At 38.7% G+C, this 20,707-nt stretch overlaps 3 protein-coding genes across 7 annotated transcripts in view; 2 read left to right on the plus strand and 1 right to left on the minus strand.

Moving 5' to 3' along the window:
- LOC119739923 (attractin-like) overlaps positions 1 to 5,690 on the plus strand; it is a 30,631-nt gene extending 24,941 nt beyond the window's left edge. The window contains exons 22-24 of one of the 3 annotated variants that reach the window (XM_038215060.1): positions 3 to 146; positions 4,172 to 4,276; positions 4,574 to 5,690. In XM_038215060.1, coding sequence (XP_038070988.1) covers positions 3 to 146; positions 4,172 to 4,276; positions 4,574 to 4,954 — 630 coding nt within the window. In that variant the 3' untranslated portion in view covers positions 4,955 to 5,690. Of the gene's footprint in view, positions 1 to 2; positions 147 to 1,419; positions 1,561 to 2,534; positions 2,670 to 4,171; positions 4,277 to 4,573 lie in introns of all 3 variants that reach the window. The other 2 variants (XM_038215061.1, XM_038215062.1) reach the window with 2 other exon arrangements.
- A 2,391-nt stretch (positions 5,691 to 8,081) lies between these two features.
- LOC119739925 (polyadenylate-binding protein-interacting protein 2B-like) lies at positions 8,082 to 14,215 on the minus strand. 3 transcript variants are annotated; one of them, XM_038215066.1, is made up of 5 exons: positions 14,078 to 14,170; positions 12,968 to 13,167; positions 12,260 to 12,568; positions 11,803 to 11,860; positions 8,082 to 11,456 (listed from the first exon to the last, which is right to left on the minus strand). In XM_038215066.1, the coding sequence occupies exons 2-4, from the start codon at positions 13,124 to 13,126 to the stop codon at positions 11,843 to 11,845; spliced, it is 486 nt and encodes a 161-aa protein (XP_038070994.1). In that variant the 5' UTR covers positions 13,127 to 13,167; positions 14,078 to 14,170; the 3' UTR covers positions 8,082 to 11,456; positions 11,803 to 11,842. The 3 variants fall into 3 exon arrangements, with proteins under 3 accessions (XP_038070994.1, XP_038070993.1, XP_038070992.1); XM_038215065.1 differs by lacking the exon at positions 11,803 to 11,860 and having other exon boundaries at positions 14,133 to 14,215; XM_038215064.1 differs by lacking the exon at positions 11,803 to 11,860 and having other exon boundaries at positions 14,078 to 14,167.
- A 48-nt stretch (positions 14,216 to 14,263) lies between these two features.
- On the plus strand, positions 14,264 to 19,484 carry LOC119739924 (EIN3-binding F-box protein 2-like). Its single transcript, XM_038215063.1, has 4 exons — positions 14,264 to 14,386; positions 16,117 to 16,269; positions 16,671 to 16,840; positions 17,515 to 19,484. Exons 2-4 carry the CDS (start codon positions 16,122 to 16,124, stop codon positions 18,706 to 18,708), a joined length of 1,512 nt encoding a protein of 503 aa, XP_038070991.1. The 5' UTR covers positions 14,264 to 14,386; positions 16,117 to 16,121; the 3' UTR covers positions 18,709 to 19,484.
- The last annotated feature ends 1,223 nt before the right edge of the window (positions 19,485 to 20,707 follow it).

Genomic DNA, 20,707 nt, shown 5'->3' on the forward strand with positions numbered 1-20,707 from the left:
AGGTGACATTCACCCAAGGGAATGGTCAGCTGAGTTTGATATTCTATATTCTCTTGTATTTCATCATCACCCTTGTTATTCTGCTGAGTATCATGGGGATAGTGTGGAGATTTTACCAACTCTACATGAACCGAGTCATAACGCAGGTATTGTCCCGTACATCGACGCCGAACTAAGAATCAAGTAGTCATTAATGTAGAGCCCTGGTAACATTATCATCCTTTGAATCGTTCATCGTCTTGAAACTGTAGCCCAAAACAGAGAAACTGTTTGACAACAAAGAATGCTTGATGACAGTGTAGATCTAAGACAGTTTAAATACGAGGCCCTGTCTCAGATTTTATCACTAACACACAATTTAAACCATAAACAATCGCAAAAGAAAGTTAGCGGGTAATATCTTCATGGTTAGGAGACTGGTTATCTTACGGAGCTGAGTTGACTTTTCAGCAGATTTCATTGAGTATAAATTGCAGTGATATAGGGAGTAAGTCTAGGTGGACTCGTTTGAAACCATTGAACTGATAGGAGTGATCTAAATAGATGATTCGGGAAGACCTAACTCACTGTGAAGGGCCCGGGTAAGTACATCTGAACAGGTTATTTACATGCTACCTCCCTAGCAGTTTGAAGGTAAGTAATCATTTCACTAGCTAACATACTGCTATGCTAAATCATTCTAACCGCCTCTTCTTAAAGTGCTAATTAAATCTCTCACTAACCTCATCAAGCTCAAGCTTGTTATAGGGGATATCAACTGGAACAGTGGAGACTCAACAGAGCATCAAGTACACCCAGATGATTTCAAACCCACTGGAATCACAGTGTCGGCAATTACTGCAAGGATATTCAGATGATGTTTTTTTCCCTTCTTTCCATCCAGCTCTCCCTTTCTTACTATTGAGGGGGTACTTTTGCACAAAGGCCATTTCTTTATCAAGTGGTATTTGGCACATGTTAAGTGGCACTCTCTCTGAACAGGAATTTCTCATTTCTCATTGATTTTTCTCCTCAAGAAGACTAAAGGTACACTATTGTTTTTGGCTATTTCATTTTATTTCATTTCTTCATAATGACATTTCCACTGAAAATGCTTATTATCTCCACAATGATCACATTATGTTGTTTGCTTTTACAGTTCAGCAGAACCACGATGAGTTGTAGAATGTCAGTTTTAACACACAATCATTATTCATTTGAGTGTAATGTTCTAAACGTTCTTCTAAACATGTGTGACAGCTTTTTCCTTCCTTACTACAGCCTGTTGCATAAGCACACTTGACAGGTTCATTCGACAACGCTTCCTCTTAAACATACAGTGTAAATCACTCAGTGCATTGGTTGTTAACATTGCTCTTCTGTCTTGTAACGAGCCTATTTCTCCCTTACTGCAACCCATGACGCACCCACTCTTCACAGGTTTCAGTTCGTCAACGATTCCTTCTTTTGAATCTTCTGGAGTTTCTCGTGGTCTTCTTCAGCTGCTTTCTATCCTTCCTCCTCTTCTTCGTGGTCGGTTGGAAAGTCAAACAACGATGTGACAGTTTCCGTCGCCAACAGGTAACGCAAAGAAGACGTCGCCAAGGATGTCCAGAACCTAAAACCACCTCCCTTAACCGTCTTTCTGTCGGGAAATTAATTTTGATTTTGTGTTTTCTTTTTCTAGTGTTGGTGCGCATTGTGGTGACTAGAATGCTGATTTGCACTTGTTTTATGTTCACTCTCGGTCTTGACATGTCAAGGTTGACTACTGTGCAGTTTTCTCTGGTATTCTTCTTTTGAAGGTTGAAATGAAAGAAAATTCTTCTAATTTGTTTTTCCAAAAAGCATATGATTTTCTGATTGTTGTATCTTCATTTTGAAATTCTTACCAAAACTGTTGAATGGTATTGAAGACTGCGTATGTCATTATTTCCAGAGAAAGTTGGCTGTGTTAATGTTTGGCATGTCTATTATATAATGGTCAGAATGGTGCACGTTGTATCGCATGGAGGTCTAACCTATTGTCTTGTGTTTCTTTTCCCCTCTTTTCTCTCCCAATCCAAACTCTTTTTTTTCTCTCTCTTTCTTGCCTTTTTTTCCATCTTTGTTGCTCTTGTATCTCATTTCATGTCATGTTAAATCAATGTTCCCATCTTTCCATGATTTCCACATTGTTCCTGACTTAATATTAACGCCCCACGTCCCCTTCCCTTTCCATGTCCACTTCCCTTTTCATGTCATCTCCCCCTTTTCATGTCCCCTCCCATTTGCATGTCCCCTCCCCTTTTCATGTCCCCGCTTTTCATGCCCTGCCCCCTTTTTATGTCCCCTCCCCTTTTCATGTCCCTTTCCTTTTTTTCATGTGCCCTCTATTCATGCCCCGCCCTTTTTCATGTCCCCTCCCCTTTTCATGTTCCCTCCCCTTTTCATGCCCCACCCCTTTTCATGTCCTACCCCTTTTCATGTCCCCTCCCCTTTTTCATGTCACCTCCTCCATTGTCATTTTTTCATCATTGTGTTCTTGTCTTCCATCTTCTGTTCCGTCACTTCAGATAACATTCTATCAGCGTTCATTTGATCTTGTGACTGTACTCGTAGCATTCTTTGTGTGCTTTTTCGTAATCATCATACTTTTTGGAACGTTCCTGAAACTGAAAGACTTCTGGGATCGCTATCACCGGCGAAGGGTAAGCAGTAGCGTGTGATCGTCCTTGTGGATTGGTTGTGATTGAACCATCATGACATGAACTCATTCACCATCGGTCATTCTTCAATCATGAATCATTTCGCATACGTCGTCCCCACTCTTCAATTATAACATTATCAAATCATTTTGAATGAAACACAGACTGATTACGTTTTTTGTTCAGTCATCTTTCTTAAAATGTTGCTTGAAACATCAAAAGTTTGATCAGGTTTTGGTGGGTTTTTTTATTCACAATTTGTTTGATTTCCGCTTCAAGTCTGTCTGCTCAATTATGGCTCACAGCAACTCGTTTGAAAAATTGACATTGTTATTTTACTACCAAAGAAAATAACTTGCCGTGATATGCACACCAAGCAATCATCTGATATGCCGATATCTCAAAGTTTCTTACTATGCACAAGTTTTGCTGCTTTAGTGTTGCTCAAAACTAGTTTTGGGTCAAGCTAATATCTCGTCCTTCTCAAAGGTAGGTAGCTTCATTATTTGTATGTCCGTTAATTCATCCGCCAAATGTTTGTCAAGACATCCTCGGCATTTCCATGTTGCATTCAGTGTTCAACATTTCAGATTTCAAAGACCATCATTTCAGGTGGGTCACATGTCTTCGAGAAAACTGGCATGGTTGAAATGGAAGATGAATCAGAGATGAAGTGTTTACAAGATTAGTACTTGAACTGCCAGAAACGTGTCTTAAGATTTAAGAGTAGCCGCTGAACTTCCCCAAACCGTGTGATATAAATAACTCGCCATGGAATAAGTGAAGACTTTATTTCCAAATTATAAAAAAAAGCTAAATCTTCAAATTTGATAAACGCTCACATTTTTCCCTTTTTTTCAAAGGATATGTGACATTTTGGAATTGAACTCTTCGAGTCTAAACGGAATAAGTCCAACTTTCAGTAATTTAGGGCCCAACTCTGTTTCTGAAACCCAACACCATTTTTTTGGGGATTGTTTGTGTGTGTTTTGCTGGGTGTAGACTCCGTCGCATGTCACTGCATGTTTTTGTGTTTGGATGGTGCAGCACTGTCATCAATGCATTCTTTGTGCACAGTTTCTCTATTTTGTGGTGGTTTAGAATAGTGCATGAGTCATTTTCAAATCATTTTAAGTCCGGCAATAAACTATGATTTTTTTTACGTAACAGTTTTACTGATCTGAGGAGTCTTCAAAAGGAATTATTAGTTCAAAAAGATTATTAAACCAGAGCAAGATTCTTATCAATCTGATTTTCTCAGATCAAAATGTTTAATTTCCATAATTGCAATCCACATAAATTATTTGGATATGGGTTGTGATATAAAATAAGACCTTTATGCTAGTTGTGCCTAATAAACCAATTAAATGGACATGTTAAAGTCAAAAGCTCACTTTTTTGAAAAAAATCTAACATTCTTCCAATTTGGGGGAAAATTTAAAAAAAAAACTTGAGGCTATGAGCAACATGTTGATGTTTATTCTTTGTTGATTTCATTTCATCAGAATCGTGCAGTCGAGCTGGCTGTTATGGCAAGGCGTCCATTCGCAACAGTCAATCTAGTCATCGAGAATACCGTGCCGCCGGACATCGTGGCCGGAACAAAGAAAGTAAGTTACTGTTAATGAAAGTACAATAATGCTCACTACAGTTTGAAACTTTGTATGGCGCGAAGTACACACGACTAATTATGTTGTGAGCTTGCATGAACCTGTAGTGTCTTCCTGTGAGCGTTGAAGCCGACGATAATGTGTTAAGACGTCTGTTTCAGTGGTCTCCCCTCAACTCTCTCCTTGTAACTGTTAAGGGGTTCTTGAGCATGGAGCCCATAGCAACAAAACTATCTTGTGGTCTAGCAACCAAAACTAACGTTGAATTTTCCTTTTGTTTCTTCTTTCTTCTGCCAGAAATACCCCCTCGCATTTTCAACAGAAAACTGCTCGGATAGCAAGGCCCAAGTAGCCACTCTTTTTATGCAAATGCCCATGCCGGACGGCGACAAGGTTCCTTACGGTCAGACCAGATTCTGCCTGGCTTCGGCTCTCGTTCAAGCCAAAGCAAAGAAGGGCGAGCGCAGGAACAGTCATCAGAAGACGGAGACAAGGGAACCGGTCAGGTCTGAAGCCTGTCTGAACAACGCATGTACCACCCCTAGTCCACCCCTAGAAGGTAACCCTGATCCTACGGATATGGATGAAAGAGATCTGGTCGAAGAACGACCACGACCAGAACTTCACGTCATCCAAAACCATTTCCCGGCATCGTATGATAACGCAGCGATGGTATAAACTAGACTTGCCTTGTAAGAAGAGATTGGTAGACTCGAAGTACAAGTTTCAGTTTTTGACTTTCATCTAAATCATTCCTTTTTTCCGTTCCTAAATGGTCTGAGAAATTGTACTTATTGCAGACTTTTTGTTTCTTTAAATTGTGGCAACAAGAAAATGCTAGTTCATGACATTGATCTTGTGTTTGACAAGTTTTAGAATGTTTCTCTTTATTCCTTTCAAGTTATTTTATAAAAGAAAATCTGGGCACAGAACCATTGTACAATCACAGGGTTACCCCGGTAATGGTGAAAGCAGTGCTGGCTATGGCACTGTGCATGAACCGTAGGCTGTGTTTTGGTTTGTATGTACGGCCCAGAGTATCCGCAATTCATATTAAACTGTATATGCACAGGCCTGTTGTGTCATCTCACGAGTGCTGGGCATGCAGCATCAGTGCATTTTGGAGACCCTCTATCTCTCTCTAGTTAACTGTTGAAGGTTACTTAAGAATTGTACAAAAAGTCCATTATCCATTTTACAAAACGCTAGACGAGTCTAATAAAGCTGGTACCAGCCCGACTTGGTCTAAGGGGTAGAGGTAGTCAACTGAGCAAAAGTTTGGGGTCAAGGTGAGGTTGAAGAAGTCTAATTTAGACGCGATGGTCGGTCAGTCAGTTGGTGAGATGGGTACGAAGAGGATGTATGCTGGCCCTCTGCGAGCAGCACAGTCCAAATTTTGGCCAAGGTGAGGCTGAAGCCAGTCTTATTCATACACGTCGGTCAGTCAGTCAGTCAATCAGTCGGTGAACAAGGTACAAACATTACTGTAGGCTGGCTCTCTGTAAGCAGAAAAAAACCACTCTGTGATAATTGTGCTGGCCAAATAAATTGACTCCGTCTGTGCAACCCCCAGCATGTGTACTTTTGATTCTGTGCCCACATCTGTTCATACAAGTACCATATCAGGAGTCTACTTATCTTTTTCTTATCAACTGTGTGAGATTTTTTCCTCTTTGAGTAAACTAAATATCAGCTTAATAGTAACAAAGAAAATTTATATTTTCTATAAATGATTTGTAGATTTTTAAATTGTTTAAATGAGAGCTTTTGTAGTGAATTGAAATCGGTAAACTGTTCATTGCAGAAGTGGACTAAAAATATTTAAAGTTCAGGCAGAAGTACTTCCTTAGCGATATTTCATGCAATTGTTATCCCTCATCAAAATGGCATTCAAGCTATGGTGACCCTCAACAAATTGTAAATGTTGGATTGAACAAGACTCATCAACAACCTGATTTTTAGAAATGCCAACGATAACTCATCATTCACCATGTTCACTGTCCCGGGTAAACGCTTGAACAATAGCCCAACTTGCCAAATTGTAGGACAATTCAGAGTATGACTGAAGTGATATGAACCCTCCTGCTATCCAAACAGCTACAGTAAAAGAATCAATCCTCTTCCCTGCCATGCCTTTTACACAGGCTAGTCACCAACAGTCAGATCATATTTTATGCAAGCACTCTGACTAGTCAAATTCAGTCAGTGGACAAAAGCAGGCAAGTGGCTAGCACACATGTCTTATCAATCACCTACAGTCAAACCACAGCTGTATCAAGTTACATAAACAGTCACAGTCAGTCAATCCTGCTTTATGTAGGCTGGGAGCTCTTAAAACGGTCACTTGATTGCTTTGGACTGCAAGGACAACTTGGCACAGAATGTATTTAATTCTTTGTAAATAAATCCATCCCCGTTTGGGAACTGTAATTGGAAATGCAGGAATGTGGATAATTTTAATACTTGAGGATTGTATTTGCAATGCAGTACATCTTATGTCTTCTGAAAACGTATTGATCACCGAGTCTTGGAGTTTTACCAATATGCTGTTCTAGTGATGCAAAATGGAAGGAACACACATGGTGTATGGAGTAAGTGAACTGGCGTGCTCCTTCCCTCCCCCCCCCCCAACCCTGTGGGGGGAGGGGGGGGGGGGGCTGTAGTCACAACTACCACAATGCCATTACAAAAACGCAATCATTGTACATGTTCATTAGATCTTACATACATGTAACACATCGTTGCAATTACGGGTTTTGAACATTAGGAAAATTACTTAAAACAAAGCAAACTTGTCCACTTACCTTATGGAGATTTACCCAGTAGACAAAGTAACCGGAAAATATCATTTCTTGTTTTGTAAAAATTGATTGCATTAAATAAACTGTACTTTTGCAAAGTGTTAATCTAAAAATCAGTACTATAAATAAGTCCTTATGACTTGACAAAGATGTGTATTTTTGAAGCTTAGGGAGTCTTTTGAATAATTGGCTACCGACATTATTACAATATAATGGGAAGCTTATATTATATTCTGTAGTGAGCGCAAGGATAATCTGCTTAACATATTTTAAGCTTTCCTTTTTCAGTAATGATATTAGCAGCAAACGTTCTTGTCATAGGACAGCCGCACCATTTGTTTCATAGTGTTTGAATTCTGGTAAGCAAGTTGCATTTTAGATGATTTCGCTTTATGTTGTAGCACATTGATTCACTTGGAAAGGAATCCCGTTTGTCATTAGAAATGACGTCTGTAAATACTACCAACAAATTATTAAATTATTAAGCAGAAACCAGAGGGAAAAAAAAAATCGGTTATAACAATAACTGTAGAAAAGATCTGGGGTGGAATTGTAGTCAATGATTTATATCACTAGCTTATAAATATTAAAAAGGAAAACAATGATGTGAATATATGGAAGGGAGTTTATTTTATAATTTTGGCAAAACATGTATATAATTGTCTGATAATGTGTAACGAAGTGATTTTCCACAGCGCTGTGCATATTCAAATGAAAATACTTGAAAATTGGCTGTGTGGAACCTGGTTTTTGGAAGATGTCAAATTTAAATGTTAAGTTTTATGAAATAGATGGAGTTCCAAAGCATAACAACTCCCTTAATTTTTTTAGCCACAGAATGTTTTCCTCAATGAGTGTGGCCTGAAAATGAGGAAAGGTTTACAATTGCTCCTTTTGTATCCGCTCTCTGTAATTGGCGGTTTGTATCTTGGATAAGGATTAATAAATGTTTAGTATTTGTTGAGTGTAGACTCGGAACATCAAACAAAATGACACTAGCCAGATCACATTTTCTGTCCTGTAAATTTTATTTACATGTTTGAAAACTGAATTATTAAAATCTCTACGCATTTTTCTGAATTAAAAAAAAGAACTCAACAAAAACAAAGCAAAGGAATGCAGAATTAAACCATCTTGAACTTCTTGCTGTGTTGAAAACGTGTTTTTAGTTTTATTTTGTTTATGCGCATGTATAAAGCCCACTTGAAATCAGAGTGTATTATCTTGAAGTACAGTGTATATGATTCGGTATTTGTATAAGGGGCAAGAAATTATTTTGTATAAATTGTGCAATTTATATGAAAATTAAAAATTGAAATAATTAGTCACACGAGGGTCGTTTGTCCATAATTTGAAGTGTCACGTTTGTTTGATATTATACTACACATAAACCTGTGACGATTAGCCTTTGCACCTATCCACATGACAAAAACCTTATACAAAATGCTTAGCTGTGAATGTTGAACATTGGCGTGATCTATCATTTGATACAGCAAACTAAGACTCCTCTAAAGTAATAGACCTAATTTCTTCAAAAACGTAGGATTAAGGTGGAATGTTTATAAAATACAAGTTTGCAATACAGAACTATTGTACATGATGTACACTCCTATATCCAGTGTTGCCATGATGCTATATCATATACATGTACATTTCGCTCGTACCCGGCACCCAAACAGGGCGCTCAAACATGGTGCTGAAAAGGGCTAATCTCTTTCGCAAACTTTTTCAAAGGAAGCACATGCGTTGCAAAGCATTGTGGGTAGCTTGCTATATACCAAAATCAATGTGTGTGTACACTCGGCGCGAACGCCTCACCTGCTCTCGGAATTAAGAGTTGACCCGTGTTTTTGTCCAAACACATTTGAACCAGTGAGGACTCGAAGAAATTACGTCATGCATCTTGAAGAAAAGAAGTTTGCCCTTCCCAGCGCCCTGTTTGGGCGATGGGTTGAGCGAAACATGTACATTTCAAAGGACTCTTTTCAGAACCCCGTTTCTAGTCACTTCACATTGTTACCTGCAAACTTCCCCATCACATATGTTGTCGCATGTCAATCATGCAACATCGTCATTTATACTCAAGTAACCATCAATAACACTGACGTCTTCCTGAACATCAAGTTATCTTTCTGTTGGTACATTATGGAACGTTGTGAAATGGAATGCCTTGTTACATACAGTGTGTTAGTCTTGGTCCAATTCTGGATTTACAAGATGATCGAATCCAGTCTAGGAAATTTTAAGATTACCCGAGAAATTGTGAGCATACCTCACACACGCACACTACCTTTAACCTGAACTCCCTAGGAATGTTTGCCAGGATGCAACCTCAATCCTGCAATAACCCAACTGCCTCCATGTAAAAATTGCATACAGCCCCAATCCTTCCAAAATCATCTGTTGTTTCTTGAATGTGGTCTACGGAGGGGTGACCACTACCTCAATCCTGCCAAATCCTCTTGTCAATATGATGAGGCAGGGCCAGTGACATCCTGGAGCAGTGCAGAGGATTTCAAGTACAATCTCGGCCTAAATTTATGCACGGCTGAGCATAAACAACACAAGGTCCGGCCCAAGACCTTAACACAATGCATCCTCCAAAACCAGCCACCCATTTTGCCATGTAGCCTCAGTCCTCCATTTTACAAAAAGGATTTTGGAGAATTTGGGAAGGTTAGGGTTAAAGATGCATATACATTGCTTCATTTTTTAAATTGATTTCGATTGTCTTTTCTCCTGACATATTTTCTATTTATATGTTGTTTTAAAATCTACTCTTTTTTTTTTACCGATTTTGCGCACAAATAAACTCGCCCCGCGAGAGCTAAATTGGCAGCCAACAATTTGAATTTTGTTAAGAAATAATTTACTAACTCTGACTCGACATAAGTCGATTTTTTGTTCAGTATCTCCCTCAAATTCAAAAGTTAATTCTTTGTGTAATGTAAGGAAAAAAGCAATTGAAAAAAAATCTACTTTTCGAGGTGAAAATCAAAAATAGCATTGGGAATGCATCTTTAAATACGAGTAAATATTCTGTATTCATTGAGCATGAGTGACACATCTACAGAACTTTGTGTATAACAGAAATGTTAGCAAATTTGTACAACGAAAATAGGAATACACGCGCTGTTACTTTTTACATCTTGATATTTCAAACGCCTCTTTCAAATGGACGATGGAAGTTTAAATGCATAAAATGTGACCATTTTCAGACCTGTACATGTGACACACACCTTTATATGAGTAGCGCAATCTGTACTAGACAACCTGTTCTGTCCATCACTCACTAATGACAAAAACTGAGAAACATGACATAACATAGTCTTTGCCCAAGACACTAGTGATTGACAGTAGATCCTGCATATCTAACAGCATTAGACCAGCGCGCCTGCTCGCACTAACGTCTTGAGAATCATGTACTTGCTGTTTAACTTTTTCTTTTTCTCCCTAGGCTTTCGCGAAAATGGTTTAGAGTCAGTTGTGCGCTCAATAATGAACGTTCAGCCACTGAACGCTGTGCCTTTTGTTTGAGAAAGTTTATAGTCGTCACATGAAAGATGTAGCATGCGCGCTACGTGCATGTGATTAAGCTTTGCTAATTAGATACGTAATGCAGTGATACCCCCGCGCCTGCGACTATATCAAATATGGGAATATTGTTCGAAGACATTAATACCGGTATTTACACCAACGGACATAAAACGGTCACACCCCCATTGCTCCAAGATTCCCCCCCCCCAAAAAAAAATATGCAAGGGTGCTCTACAACAATGCAACCATCGCTGTCGATCACTGACGTCTTGGGCGAAGACTAGACACAACATGGCATATTATGCAAAGGACAAAGCATGTATACGTACTAATTATACTATTGATAATTCACCTAAAAGTATACAAAAGAACTGTCGTCAAGATCCAAAAACAAAGCTCAGACCATACTTAATTTCTCATTCACTCAAGTTTTCAACCAAACAAAAAAAATAATATTTTCCAGGGATACAGGAAAAACTAATGATATTTCTTATCTATTAATTGATTATTTTAGGTAGCTTTAAAAAATCTATTTTAAATGTTTGGGCATCTTTGAAAGTATTTTTTATTTAAGTTGCAATCATTTAAATGCAGCAAAGAAGGTTGCCAATTCTTCTCCAGCACTTAACAACTTTGATTGAAATCATACAAATGCAGAATTACATACATGTACATATATATGGAACGACATACTACTCTACACATGCCTACACATCTGATTAAATAAATATTCCTGGCAAATTGACACCTTTCTTTGGTCCAGATGGGGAACTCTAAGAATGTTGATAACTGCTTCAGATCTACCTCTGTGGCGTGTCTCCCAAGGAATCCGCATCAGAATTCTGATTAGAATTATAAAAACACAGAAAAAACAAAAAATAACAGTTTTTAAACGGGAATTTTTCTAAGTACCCTTACAGTGATGTGTCACTCCAAATATAGCAATGGCCGCAACTAAAGATGGGAATTGGACTAATTATAGTTGGAACAATCATGACAATGCAGTATCTGGGGCGTAGATGCAACGGTACCTCCAGCAGCAAAGACTTTTGCATCCTGCTAAATCCAACAGTTCCAAAATTAATTAGAACTAATGTCTTTTGTTCACTACTTGAATGTCCCGCTGTTGCACTTGTTAAAATATTGCAAACATAAAAAAAAAAAAAAAATTATTATGAAATACCTTACTTGATTGTAAGTCAATAATAGTCCCAAGCATCCTGTGAAATCATGGTGTGCTGTCATTCTAAAGAAAAGTGAAATTTTTGTATCGATTTCGGCTGACCATCATTGGAAAAAAAAACATACTTTTTCAAATACTGCCCCCAATTTAGCAAATTTAGTCCACATTTTGTTTGCAATTGGTTACACATCCATGAAGAGGTATCCCCGACGATATAAATTGCAACCCGACTACAAGATCAATAATTGCTATAAAACACGAAACCCCAAATCCATCTATTTCCAAAAAATTACAGCAACAGCAATGGATGTGTATCATCTTTAAGTTTAAGTTGTGAAATTAATTGCACAAACTAGTAAACAATTTACATTTAAAAAATGAGTGGGGTCTCTTCATATCCCTGCTATTGTCCTAGTGTGAATTTTCAACACATTCCCTTCGAGTAAAGAGCTAGGCCTATACCTCTGATTCTCCATCTGAACCTTGACCCCCAAATCCTGAGGGTGTTGATCCATTAGCTCCGCCCCTCCATCCATCCCCTTCATGATCTTGATTCTCATCATCTCTGCTCTCTACATCTACAACTGCATTGAGATCAGCGACTGCATCGTTTTCATCCAGACTCAAGCTATGAAGGGCAGGGATAATCTCATCATCCCCATCACCACCAGGCTCCTCGCCCGGTGGTGTAAAGAGTCCAAGCGCTTCTTCCTCCAGCATGTCTTCAAAGCAAGACTCGATAAATTCCTCTTCCAGAATCTCCTCCATTACCTGTGAGAAAAGAACAAGGCACGCGATTTGTGATGTTCAGTGCCAAATATATTTTTGAAAGGGTCGCCACTTTTTCGGATTGGGTGCAAACAAACTAAGAGGGGTAAAATGAACCATCAGTTTTCATTTTTATTCCAATCTTTGATTCTCTCTAATTAGTTGAAAGATGAGAAAGGGCATTTAAACTCATTATCTTGCATTACATTTTACTTAGTTCCTAATAAATCCATAAAGCCATCTTGCTCAGGCAGTTTCTTTATAAAGTGCCTCACCACAGTTGATTTAGGCCTACTTAATTAAAGAGGAGAACGTACACGTACATGATCAGGTGATGATAGCCAGAATCAGGATATATATACATGTAAGGGATGAGGAGGGGGGGGGGAAATCGAGACTGACCTGTAAATTGACCTCATCTTCTTCCTTAGGATCTCCCATCCACATGTACTCCGCAAATGGATTATCTTGCTCATTGCTAGTTGTCATAGCAGCAGTGTCTTTATCTTTATTAGGATCATTTTCTGCACCATCACCGCTCCCTGTACTTGATTTCTCCATCAATCATATTAGGTTGTCATAGCCGTCAATGAAGAAAAACACTGCATTTCAACAACAAAATAAAATATGGCAGAATATTTCGAGATTTTTGTTTAAATTGTAGTGAAGGCCAACGTGTGCTAATATAATCTAGGAAAGAATGTTGCAAACTGACGCTGCTTTTTCTTAACATATCATCTCAATGAAGGTCAGTCATTGCAAATATGATAAGACGGAAAAAAATCTTGTCTGGCGCTGTTGTGCGCTTTCTTGTGATTTGCGCAATCATAAGAATGCGCTTGCACATTCTTATGATTGCGCAATCGGATCCTTGCGCAATCTTCGCCAAAAAAAACCCTTCCAGATTGGGCGCACATTCTTAAGAATGCGCGACAAGGTAACGGTCTTGTTGGCAGAAAAATGCAATAATAACAGGTTTAATTTGATTCAAATTATCGTAGTTATACGAGTACAGAAGCCGCATCATTTTCTTTCCTCGTTATAACTTATATGAATTATTTCCCCTTTAACTGCGCGCTATACATTTCATTTATCATAATTATGCCGCGCATGCCATGCAATGTTTGTTAAGATTGCGCAAAATTCATAAATTGCGCACGTGATATTCCCACGCAATCTTAAGAATGAGCGCTCATTCTTCAGATTGCGTGCTCATTCTTAAAGAATGCGTGCTCGTTCTTAAGAATGCGCGCTCATTCTTAAGACTGCGTGATTTGCAAAAAAGCGCACAACAGCGCCACTTCACTGACGATAAAGCTGACTTCAGCAGCGCAGGTGCGTCATGTGTGTGTACAAAGTCTATGGAGAGTCAAGAAAATTGTCCCTATTTTAGTAACAAAAGTAACACAATTGGAAATGTTTCTCAGTCCAAGATTCATGTCTTATCGTCAATTTTTGGCAAATTTCTAAAATGTGCACAATGTAAATGTTCATTAGTATCGATGCATTTACCATTCACTTAATCTGGATCACAGAAACATCACAATCTGACATTCGCACAACTCACGTAGAAAATTCCCCGTAAATCGCACGCAACATTAGTGTGTGTGGTTCCCTAACGACTCGTATACGGCATACAAGATTAAGTGCGAAAGAGCATCTACATTTGTTATGTTGAGCACCAGACTACCGTGCATTTCAATACAGTTGTGCAATGTTGACAGCTGATCGAATTGAACTAGTGTTACGCCCCAACTATTTGCTGTTTTTTCGTTCATTGTGGAAACAAGTAAGGCGGCCGCACGGTTCACAAGTAATACAGTAAGTTCTTCTGACACTTATGTGCACATTTAGTGGATTTTTAAAAAAGAGATATATCGATATGCCATTTTTTAACTTACTAGTAGTAGGCCTATAGTATTACTGTCTAAAAAAATCACACGTCTCGCGTGTGAGTATCTGCATTGTGTCATTGTTGTGCGCTTTCTTGAAAATCACGCAATCTTAAGAATGCGCGCGCATTCTTAAGAATGAGCGCGCGTTCTTAAGAATGAGCGCGCGTTCTTAAGAATGAGCACGCGTTCTTAAGAATGAGCGCTCATTTTTTTGATTCTAGATGCTCTGTGGTGCGATCTGAGGCAATTTCTGACCACTTTAACCAATGTTTTTTTGAGAAAAAGATGGTGGTGTACTCATTGCCTGCCTTTATTGCGATGTCACATAAAAAAATATAAAAAATTGGTTTCGTTGGGGGGGGGGGGCCATGGCCCCCTTTGGCCCCCCCCCCCCCCCCCCCCTGGATCCGCCCTTGTAATGGTGGGGGTGTGAACAATAAATTGGTGGCAATTTAAATGGGAAATAGCATTAGCACTATGGGATGTCACAGTATTCATTCTCTTTCTTCACATTCTTCATTCTTACGTCCCTCCCCCCCCCCCCCCCCCCCCCCCCCCCGCTTTTATTATCCCAAAAATCAGAATTCTTTCCAATACACTATTATTATGTCTCCCGGTCCCCCCCCCCCCCCCCCCAAATACGCGTATACTTTTCATATCCACTCTACTTTTCAGCGCCTTGCGTTGCAACAGTATAATTAATAAGAATCAGTGAACGAGGATGCAGCTAGACTTGCCAAGCGCAGCCGGTGCACGGCATCGACAAGACCGTTATCTTGTCGCGCATTCTTAAGAATGTGCGCTCAATCTGGAAGAGTTATTTTTTGCGAAGATTGCGCAAGGATCCAGTTGCACAATCATAAGAATGTGCATGCGCATTCTTAAGAATGCGTGATTTTCAAGAAAGCGCACAACATCCTTTCTCTATGTGTCTAGCCTTTAGTCAAGTCCCACGCGCCTATACGTGGACCATCTGGACACGTAACGCACGTAAAAAGACTAGCACGAGCGGCAAAGCCGCGAGGGCCTTTACTATCTCATGGAACTAATCACTAATCACAGAAAAATGCTTTTCCCATCTTTTTTTCATTGCATGCGAGTTTTCATCGGTTTCTACTGACAGTAACTGTAGTGATGTACATCATTCTGCATTCCGAACTCAAGAACCATTCATTTTCAAGAAAATGATTTAGGAACAAGATTATTTCCGAAGTTCCTATACGTCAGTGCAAAAGAGTTTTAAACAGTGTGGATAAATTTGTGATATGTGTTAATTAGGGCTGTCCCTGTCGAATTATTTAGTAGGCCTATTGGATTATTTGAAACTGCATTCCACTGAATATTCAAATATTCAAAAACTGCCAAGGGCTTTAACCTGCTAAATGGAGGAGAACAATGAACCGACGTTGACAAAAAAGTTACTGTGGACAAAAAGTGGCATCCGACAATTAATACACCGCTGCAACGTTACGATTAAAATCACAGTCGTGTTAGTACATTTTTCTTTCAAATATTCGAACCGGTAAAAAACTATTTGGATATTCCGTTTATGATCGAATATTGGGTATTTGGTATATTTCGGACAGCCCTAGCGTGTTTCCTGTTAATCAAAGTCTTCAATGACAAGTTTTGTATTGTGCATGTTTTCTTTTTCAGGAATAATGCCTCAACGCAAATCACCAGGAAGTCTGCATAATGTGTGTCTACAATTCATTGCCAAGAATGTGACTTACTGGACTGAACACTATGAAGAGTATCACCTAGGGCAAGCAGTATATCGCTTTGTTCTTGGACCATTCAATCAACTTAGTAAGTTTCTCTTACTTCAGTTGCTCTTGTATTAAATCATCTTAAAAAGTGGAGTTATTTCCATCAAAAATTGCACAAATTGTTGAAACACATAATTGCTGAAGCGTTCATAAGGAAAATGGATCCATAAAAGTATACCACTGTATAAATAATTTCTTCTCGTATTTCGATAAAAAAGCCAAAATGATTTTAAAAAAACAAGGGAAAGTTTTCATTCCAAGCACAATTTGCATTAACACTGGCATGAATTTCTGTCTCAAACCACACACAATTTCTTTTGTATGTAACTAATAAAAATTTGGATTTTAAGAAAGTTCTAAGCTGCATCTGTTTTACTTTGTTAAGCGAAGTTGAATTAAATTTCACCCAAAAATCATTAAATTCATGATAATTTCTTTCAGACTCTCAACTTTCTGAAGATCTGCTTGCAATTCTCGTCAAGCACCAACGACTAAGCCGATCAGCTCTCCATCTCCTGCTGTATGGGGGCGCACTTCGTCAATTGGATCTGAGCAGTTGTAACCGCATCGTTAATGATGAAGTCATTGGAATCGTTGCGTCTTCATGTAAGGTATGAGAATAACAAGTAGCAACACACCATCTCGACTCTCGAGGTCTAAATGAACAGAAGAAATGGGCTTATCGCACTTTATTGCCATTCATAAATACTTTTTTTAGTAGAACAGTAAAGTTTGTATCGCACTTCAATTAAATTAAAAAATTAATGATGGGCCAAAAAAACCCAGTTTTCCCAGCCACTCTGGAAAAAAGGAAAACTCTGAAATATAGAGTTTCCATTTTTTCCAGTCAGGGAAACCTCAGGGAATTTTGCCAAAGCGCCAAATATTAGGGGTTACTTTTGGAATTTGGCAGTGACCCAGAAGGGAGGGTTTTTGCCAGTTTGGTGTAGGTGCGTCTTATGCCATGTTTCCATTGACTGACTGGCTATGGTGGCTTTTTATGCAGTGTGTGTACCACACAACTCCCCAGACAATAACAATTGGCTGTGCTACACCACCTCTTGACTACCTTGTTAAAATGAAAATATTTTTCATGAATTTTGGAAATTTTGTTTTCAAAAAGTGACGGGTTATCTGAAAAAAGATATTGAACTGACATCTTCCGCAAACAAAATACAGGAAGATTCACTCATTGATAACGGAGTTAAATGCATTCAATCAGCCAAGACTAGGCACTCTAGCATTTCATTAGATATCATTTTTGTTTAAATTGAAATTTCTACAGATGCTTCAGGCATTAGACTTGTCTTACTGCAAGCGCGTTACATCAGCAGGGTTTGTTGCCATAGCAACCCGTCTTCCTCAACTCTCCACCTTGAATGCCACAAAGACAAACCTCCGCGGCTCAGCTGCTCAGGGTATATTCAAGCATTGCTTCGGACTGAGGGATCTCTCGTTGAAACATTGTCTGGTCAGTGACCAGGACGTCATGGTACTGTGCCAGGTCGCTTCATCAGGCCATTCAAAGACTCAGTTGAAGCGGTTGGATATTTCCTATACATTAATCACCGAGAAGGGAGCACGTGCAGTACTTGAAGGCATTCCACAGTTGCAGGTGTTAGAATACCCAAGTCTACTAACTAGCTTATATGATAACCCTGAACCAGACAATGCGGATTCTGTCTTGCAACATTCAAAGTGCTACAAACTACGATCAATACAGTGCCAGGATTATATGTCGGTCTCTAATGGCATGCTCCAAGCTATCCCTGACCTTTGCCCCCAGGTGACCCAGCTTGACCTCAGGTTTGCCTGCGGTTTCGACAGTGAAGGTTTAGGTCATCTGACGCAATTGAAAAACCTGAAAGATCTTCAGCTTTGTTGTGAAGAGAGTGAGGATATCACTTTTGCCAGCGGCATCCTGCCAGTCCTGCTGGAGATTGGTCAGAATTTAAAAGTTCTATCTCTTCAAGACATCGATGGGCTGGATCCAGTGGCGGTATGTCAACTCTGCCCCAATCTCAGGAAACTTTTTCTTCTAATGATGACAGAGGGGAAAGTGTTCGGTTCGGTCCCAGGAATTCCCAACAATAACGGTCTTCAAGCCATGACGGGTTTAATCCAGTTGGATTTCTGGTGTCAGAATGGCGACTTATCCCTATCGGAGGAGGCCTTGGGTCAGGTATTGTCAAACAGTGTCGCAGTGCAGACCTTGGGACTAATCAGAATTGATACGTTCACAGATAACGTCTTGTGGGACGTTCTAAAGAAAAATAACTTTACGAACCTCAAGCAGCTATCAATACATGAATGTCATTGCATCACGCAGGAAACACTGTCTGAGCTACTTCTCAGCTCTGGTAACCAGTTGGAGTTTGTCAAACTTATCAACTGCGTTCAGATTTCTCGTAGAGACTACGAGACGTGGGAAAGGATTGCCAAGAGAGAAAATTTCAACTTGAAGTTAGAATGGACATGATAGAAGTAGCTGAACAAAATGGGTTTGTCCAAACATGTCCAAAGAGAACGTGCAAACTTTAATATCAGCCTTTGTTAATTGATTGCTTTCTGAACGCCTATGCACCTGTAGAGCCCAAACTTGCTGAAGTAATTGTGGAGTTTATCCGTCTTTTTTCATGGTAAAAAGACAATGGCCAAAGCAAAGAAAAGTAAGAAATAATGCCAGCCGGAGCACAGAGGATCATCCAAAAGATTTCAACATAAATATAAAATAATGATAAAAACTTAAAGCAAAATATATAAAATGAGGCTTAAATTTGCAGTGCCCGGTACAAGGCAGTAGGGGCTTGATTGCCTAATACCCACTTCACAGGCAAGTTGCCCCCTTCACGGGCGTGTCGCCCCCTTCACGGGCGTGTCACCCCCTTCACGGGCGTGTCGTCTCTTCACGGGCGTGTCGCCTGCTTTGCAGACGATCCCTAAACCTAAACTGAACCGTTTATGCACTCCTTTTTGTTTCGCACGTTATTTATTAACTTGTTTCACACAGACCTGGAGTATTTTACTGACTTACATGTAAAGATTTTCATAAATTCATGAGCATTTTGACCCTATTATCTTTTGTGAAAGCTAACAATTCACTTATATTTTATTGCAATCATGCACTAGAATGTTTGTGTTTTACACTGCACTTTAATTAATTTGAGTAAATTTAGGAATAATTTTTTAATTGTATATTGAAATGGGGTTTTCGTTCGGGGAAATTTCCAGCTTTTTTTTTGGGGGGGGTGTTTTTTTTTTACAAATATAGAGAGTTTTTTTTTTTTGTATTGGGGGTGTGAGGCCTTTTGTCAAAAGTGCTCAAAAGACCATGATAAATGAAAGGCTATGTATATGTGTGTTCATGTACATGTTCTGAAGTAAAAAATGTGCCTGTACAATTTTCAGTATTGTTACATGAGTACTATTATAGTTTGTATTGTTTGGCATTATGCAAGTCTGACATTGTGCACGTAAATTGCAAAATATATTTGAGCTGAAATATACTTTGGATGTTCTAAAGAAAATGTTCTGGACCAAATACATGTAGGTCAATATGGTCAACAAAGTCAAACATTTGAAACTGAACTTCAATTTTAATATAATTTTAGATTATAATTATTAATTTACAATTTGAACCGATCAAAAAGTACAATTTTTTTTTTTTCAAAGAATATTTCATCCTCCATCAAATCCCAAATTTCTAAACTCGGCTGATTTCTTCAGTCAATGCCTCCAACAAATGATCATTGACTTTCATTGCTTCATTGAATAAAAGTATTATTAATTTTAGTAACTGAATGAATTTTAAAGTATAATTGATGAAAAGTGCAAATTCTGAAAATATGTGTGCATAGACTGAACTACGATCTTGAAGTTTGAAAAAGGGACAAGAATTTTTTTTATGTACAGCAAATTATGAATATATACACTTGAAGTTGCATTTTTATGTACATCCTTCTTCACATTTCTTAAAAAGAAATGGTTGTTTGACTTTTTTCTGAGTCTACTATGCATTTTATTCGTGGAGACTGAATCCTTTAAAATAATGTTCATTCGATAATTCAAGATTTGTCATTTTGAATTGTTTGTCTTGTCATTCAGGTTTTCCCAGTCTCAATCATTTATCAATACAAGCAGCAAAATATTTTATTTATTAAGTGTCCTATGACACACCGTTAGTTCTTGGTTGTTGATCGTGACATTCAAGGCCCTACATCCAGGCTCTGGATGTCTTTAAGAACATTTGTGCCTAAATACATGCAAAGCAAAGAAATCTTTTAACTACAGCTGATGAGATGCTAGTATTCAACTGAAAGTCTATCTTCAGCATCAGGTTTATGCGTCATGAATAGTTTTAGTAAATGTTTTGTTTTGCGATGACTCTCAAATTAGTTTGAGTTCATACAAGCAGTGAAGTATTCAGAGTAATAGGTACAACTGGAGCTGACACGTTGAAACTTGTGGACATCATCGAA

Source organism: Patiria miniata, unplaced genomic scaffold, assembly GCF_015706575.1.
Source record: "Patiria miniata isolate m_02_andy unplaced genomic scaffold, ASM1570657v1 HiC_scaffold_4, whole genome shotgun sequence".
NCBI classification, from domain to species: Eukaryota; Metazoa; Echinodermata; class Asteroidea; order Valvatida; family Asterinidae; genus Patiria; species Patiria miniata.

Bases quoted from the DNA above. Each gene is read 5' to 3' on its own strand.
- LOC119739925 (XM_038215065.1), bottom strand. From the start codon at position 13,126: ATGGAGAAATCAAGTACAGGGAGCGGTGATGGTGCAGAAAATGATCCT. The intron at 12,569-12,967 runs GTCAGTCTCGAT...CTTTTCTCACAG, and splicing joins AAGATGAGGTCAATTTACAG to GTAATGGAGGAGATTCTGGA. The intron at 11,457-12,259 runs GTATAGGCCTAG...AATTCTAATCAG, and splicing joins GTTCAGATGGAGAATCAGAG to AATTCTGATGCGGATTCCTT.
- LOC119739924 (XM_038215063.1), top strand. From the start codon at position 16,122: ATGCCTCAACGCAAATCACCAGGAAGTCTGCATAATGTGTGTCTACAA. The intron at 16,270-16,670 runs GTAAGTTTCTCT...AATTTCTTTCAG, and splicing joins TGGACCATTCAATCAACTTA to ACTCTCAACTTTCTGAAGAT. The intron at 16,841-17,514 runs GTATGAGAATAA...AAATTTCTACAG, and splicing joins TCGTTGCGTCTTCATGTAAG to ATGCTTCAGGCATTAGACTT.